At 30.8% G+C, this 5,889-nt stretch overlaps 1 protein-coding gene across 1 annotated transcript; it reads left to right on the top strand.

The window, feature by feature from the left end:
- The first annotated feature begins 931 nt into the window (after positions 1-931).
- LOC107870538 (probable xyloglucan endotransglucosylase/hydrolase protein 28) lies at positions 932-4,895 on the top strand. The gene is made up of 4 exons (XM_016717098.2): positions 932-1,287; positions 2,288-2,388; positions 3,121-3,329; positions 4,113-4,895. Exons 1-4 carry the CDS (start codon positions 1,107-1,109, stop codon positions 4,612-4,614), a joined length of 993 nt encoding a protein of 330 aa, XP_016572584.1. The 5' UTR covers positions 932-1,106; the 3' UTR covers positions 4,615-4,895.
- Positions 4,896-5,889: the final 994 nt, after the last annotated feature.

Raw genomic sequence — 5,889 nt, 5'->3', positions numbered from 1 at the left:
GATAGAAATCAAATGATAACAATAGTGCTAACAGTGGTATCAATACTAATGATTGATCTTTCATGTCTTTCGTGCCTTCCATATCTTCTCAGTCATTGTTGTCTTCGTTGTCTTCGATGTCTACCTTTATATTGTTCATTTTCATCAGTCCATCTAAAGAATCCACAATCAGTACCAACTTGATATTTTTGACAGCCCCACAACATTCTTCCGGGGTTGGTTGGTGTTCTGGACATCTTAAATTTCGCATAAAGTCCACAATAACAAATTCGAACTGTCATGGTGTTGCAAAAAATTACATAAAAAATTAACTTTCCAATATTATAAACATAGCAGAAAAAAAAAAAGAACAAGAACTTAGAGAGAGAAAAAATGAAGAAGAAGGGAGAAAAAAACAGCTCAAATTGCTCCAACAATGGCATTGAAAACAAATGAGGAAGAATGAGCATTTATAATGCCCTTTATGACCATTGGGGACTCTTTTTTGATGGCTGACGCGCACTTTGGGACTGGGATACACAATCCTATGTGGCCCAGCCACATAGGATGCCACATCAGAAATTGTATTTAAAAAATTATTTGTTAGTGGATTTAGAGATCCAAATGACAAACATGTAAGTAGAAGTGTCCAACTTACAAAACGAACATAGTACAGGAGTCCATGAAACCATTTTACCCAAAATATTTTAACAAATTTTCCTTTCCTTTCCCATTGTTTCTGCCCAATCAAACTAAACCACATAAAAGGAAATTCATTCCTCTTATTTTCTTTATCTTCGTGTACATATGCCGTGTGTATATTATATCCATCTACTTATATTTTCTCTTCTTTTTTCAATAGACACTTAATTTATTTTCTTTAATTGAAAATAACAACTCCTCCTTTCTTTTTTCTTTTAATTCTTTATGTCGTTTCTCTTTTTCCTAAAATCCAACTGAATATTTTGTCCATATATGTACAAATAGTGAACAGCTCATAAAAAACCTTCCCCTTTGTCTTTCTCTTTCTTATTTCCTTATATACCACGACTCTACAAAAAAATTTAAACACCTAGAAAACTCTATAAGAAACTTCTAAACTTTCTATTAACCGAAAAAAAAAAAAAATGGTGAATTTTCATCTGAATATTTTTATTTTGTGTTCTATTTTTGTTATAGTTTCTGGGTTTTCAAAAAAGCTTCAAAGGTTGACGTTTGATGAAGGGTATACACAACTATTTGGCCATGATAATCTTATGGTTCTTGAAGATGGAAATTCTGTTCATATATCTCTAGATGAAAGAACAGGTTTGTTATTATTATTATTTTTGGTTTGGCTTGTACTTTTTCTCTCTTTTACTTTGTTTGGCACTATTTTATTTTTAGTCCTTGGATTTTCATTTTTACGTGTTGATAATTTTAGAACACAATGACTTTATGTGTTACTATTTGAATTTTAAGTTTAATATTTATATATTTAACAAATTTCTCAATATAAATGTTATGTTTGAAGTTTGAACAAAAGCTTGTATGGAGTTGATTGTCTGAAGGACTACTTAGCTTGTGATATAAAAAGGGTTCATTTTAATATTTCAGCAGAAAATTATGTATTATTTATATATGATTAATTTGTTTTTATGCACATATATAAAGTTAATGTTGAACTTTATTTGGGCTCTTAATGTATTTATATCTTTATATTTTGAATTCTTTAATGAAAAATTATGAGTCCTGCCACTTGATATTTTAAATTGTTTAGTTTTCCTCCACTAATATTCAGTCAATATGATTAGTTGTGTCCTAAATTGGTTCATGTGCTAATATTAGTGTTTTTAAATATTTAAAAAAATTGAATTTGCTACGTCAATATTATCACCTGAAATATACAAAATCCCCATGGAGGATAATTACTTAAAGTAAACTGATTTTTGAGGGGAAAAAAAAAAAAGAAATATAAATGACATTGATGGCAAGTTAAGTGACTATTCAAGCAGTCTTACTTAGCTTTTATGTGGAGGAATATAATATTTTATGTTTAAGATTACGAGATTCAAAAGGCTGTTTAGCCATACAATTAGATGCTATCACACAGGTAATTATATTCAATTTGATGGAATTGTTTTATTTGTGTTAGGACATATTTAAGATTATAAATTTTTGAAATCTTATTTGTTCTTTTAAATTCGTAGTGAATTAAATTATGTCAAACAAATTAAACCGGAAAGTACTAATTTCTTCTTAATATAATATTTTCTTTATTCAATGAAATTTAATTTAATTAGTTGGAAATTAATTGATTAATTTGCAGGAGCTGGATTTGTGTCTCAAGACATCTACCTTCATGGCTTGTTCAGTGCTTCTATTAAATTACCGGCTGATTACACTGCTGGAGTAGTAGTTGCATTTTATGTAAGTAAAAATTAATATTCTCCCCATTTCTAAATAAGTGTTTTTTGTCTTTTAATTTGATTCCTAAATAGTGCTTGTTTAAGTTTTTAAGAATATATTGGTCATGTTCTTTCAAATTTGTCCTTGTTTAGATAAAATGTAATCAATGTCAACTTGAAAAGAGATAAAATTAAATTAATGGTAAGCTGGTAAAGTTATCTTTAATTTTTTAGGAATGAGTAATTTATTAAAGGGTGCGCCCAATCAAAAGGAACACTTATTTAGAAATGGAGCAAATAATGTATTTTCGAACCTACCATCATAGTCACGTAAATTGAAGGGTGTTCGGTTGAAGATAATATATACGTGTGAAAGGTAAATTTTGATTAATATACACAATCAAAGGCGGAGCTATGCTTATCCAATGGAGTTAATTGACACCACTTCAATGAATAGGTGGAATTCTTTATTTTTATATATAATTTCTATATATAAATACTTATTAGTTGAATTTCTTTAGTTTCGTCGTATTTTTACCTCTTTATATTTGAGTTGCCTGAGTAGAAATTCTGGTTCTGACCATGTACGTAGTGTAATTTTCTATAATCTAAGTATGATATTCGATGAATGACCATTCTTCAATATTCCGTGATTATCACATACGTTCAAATATGTTTTCTAATCGTGTATTTCTTTAACTATCTTGTATTCCATTTTATTAATTTTTTATTTTTACTATTTAACTGATGACAGATGTCAAATGGAGACATGTTTGAGAAGAACCATGATGAAATTGACTTTGAGTTCTTGGGAAATATTAGAGCAAAAAACTGGAGGATTCAAACTAACATTTATGGAAATGGTAGCACAAATGTTGGCAGAGAAGAAAGATATGGACTACGGTTTGATCCAACTGAAGATTTTCATACATACACCATCCTATGGACTGAGAACCACATCATGTAAGTACCTACTTCAACTCTCCCCTTGTTATTTATTTTCCTGATCTTTGTTTTATATCGGTGGCGTCCGATCAGTTTGCATACACCTTCACTAATTCACAAAGTATCTACTACCTCCCACTAACATAAGTACTTCGGGTAAACTTGTCCGCCAAAACTTAAGCCAATGAGGAAAAATTGTCTAGCATTTTTTTATCTGTGTTAAGTTTGAAATTGTAGTATCTAGTAGTTTTTTTCACTTCATTGACCAATGGATCAGACTTTCATGCTTTTATTGATTTTGGTGAAGTACTTTGTAGAAATGATTTGCCCTGCCTTTTGGGCTTGTTTTATGATGTTTATTTGTTACGATAAAAGTATAATTTCTTTATCAACAACTTCCTATTAGACGTGTCTTCTTGTTTATTCAGTGTCAATAGTGGATGTAGCTTCGTAGCTACAAGTTTGAATCCAGTATTTTTGACAGCTAATATCAGTTTGTATGTTAAAAACAATCCAATTTTAACAAATTCTATATTATGAATCCATAATTTCAAAAGTAAAATAAGTTCACCATTAAAAACTTTCTTTAAGATCCAATCAAATTCAAGTCCTGAATCCGCCTCTATTGACTTTTATCCTGGTCTAGAGGTACTAACTTGGCTCAACTTAAAATCTAATTTCATACATCTTATTGGGATGACATAACACCCTTTGTATACACCACATGTCTTTGTGGTGTTTGTAACCCAATCATTGATTATATTTTGTTTGTTTTCTATGTTTTTATACATTTTCTTGCAGCTTTTATATAGATAATGTCCCCATAAGAGAGATCAAGAGGACACAAGCAATGGGTGGGGACTTCCCTTCTAAGCCAATGTCTTTATATGCAACAATATGGGATGGATCTAGCTGGGCTACCAATGGAGGCAAATACAAAGTCAATTACAAATATGCCCCTTACGTCGCCAAGTTCTCTGATTTCGTCCTCCACGGATGTTCAGTTGATCCAATTGAATTGTCACCTAAATGTGACACTGTCCAAAATTCTGCATCCATTCCAACTGGTATATCCCCTGATCAAAGACGAAAAATGGAGAGCCTTAGGAAAAAACACTTGCAATATTCATATTGCTATGACCGAACACGATACAAGGTCCCTCTATCTGAATGCGTAATTGATCCTAAGGAAGCTGATCGTCTCCGAGGGTTTGACCCCGTGACCTTCGGTGGCGTCCAACACCATCACAATAAACATCGCCACCAGAGGCAATCGAGGAGGGAAGATGCTTCGTCTATATAAAAAGAAGGGTATTGTAGTTTGTCTACATTGAGATGTTGATATTTTTATCCAGCTTGATTGAGGTTATGGTAATTTTTTCTTGTGAATAGAAAATATAGAAAAGAGGAGAGGTAAATGGGATTTAGTACTCTATATTTGTCATGAGTTCATACCTTTAGGGGTCCTAGCTTGCTCTTACTGATGTCTAGTCTTTGTGCTTCTATTATAAGTTCAATTTGATGATGATTTTTTGTGTACTATGGTTGATATTCTGAATAAATAATACATAATTTTAGCTAACATATTTACTCTTATAACATTGCTGCAGTTGCAGAGGAGGCAGGGGCCTCCAATTTCTGAATGAAGTCAATGTTAATTTTAAATTTATAAAATGTTTATCCAATTATGTATCGAAAATATCATATGAATTAATCGAGTGATTTCGTTGGTGAAATGACAATAGTTAAGTGATTTTGTAGGTGAAATGACAATGATTGAACGATTTTTATATTATAAAATAAAATAAAATGATTTTCTAAGATAAAATTACAATTGCGTAACTATCAATGGGATTAAGTGGCCTCACATGCTGAAAAAGTTTGTAAAAGATGGTTAACAGAAGCACAACAAAATGCATTAGCCAAAGGGAATGGTATAAAAAATTGAAGCAAACAGAAAACATGTATGATTAAAAGAAGGAAAAATTACAGTCTATAGATAAAATAAGTTTTAAATTATCTAGCATGGTTAAGATTTTAAATAATTTTCTTACACAGTTATTTTTTAGTTTATAACTGTCTTTATATGAGTCTTCATATACAAATATTCTATACAATGTATATAGTCAATATATGATTCCCTCTCACTACAAATATTCTACACTATATAATATGGTCAATATATGATTCTCTCTCACTTAATTTTTCAAACTCACTTCTCTCTCTCATCTGATAGACTATTTTTACGACTAATATAACTATCCCTCACAAATACATTCTTGAATTTGCTTGTTTTCTCTTCTTTTTCTGTCAATTTCTATTGTTCAAAGCGAAATAAAAAATATCCATTTTTGTCGAATACGATAATGAAGCCGTTTTTGAGTAGAAGTGATTCATATGAAGTTGTTAAAGTGTTTTGTTTGATGCTTGAAAGTGGAAATTTTTGTGGAGCCAAATACATGGGCAAACATTTTAATTTGACACGAACTTTCACTTTGATACCTAAACTAGGCGTCTGACGAGGTCAATATGTATAGGATTCTGTTGCTCGTACTCTGTCAAATTCTAATGTAGTTTA

The sequence above is a fragment of the Capsicum annuum genome, chromosome 5, assembly GCF_002878395.1.
Source record: "Capsicum annuum cultivar UCD-10X-F1 chromosome 5, UCD10Xv1.1, whole genome shotgun sequence".
Lineage (NCBI taxonomy): Eukaryota > Viridiplantae > Streptophyta > Magnoliopsida > Solanales > Solanaceae > Capsicum > Capsicum annuum.
The sequence above is the reverse complement of the archived record's forward strand: the minus strand, read 5'-3'. Positions and strand labels throughout refer to the sequence as shown.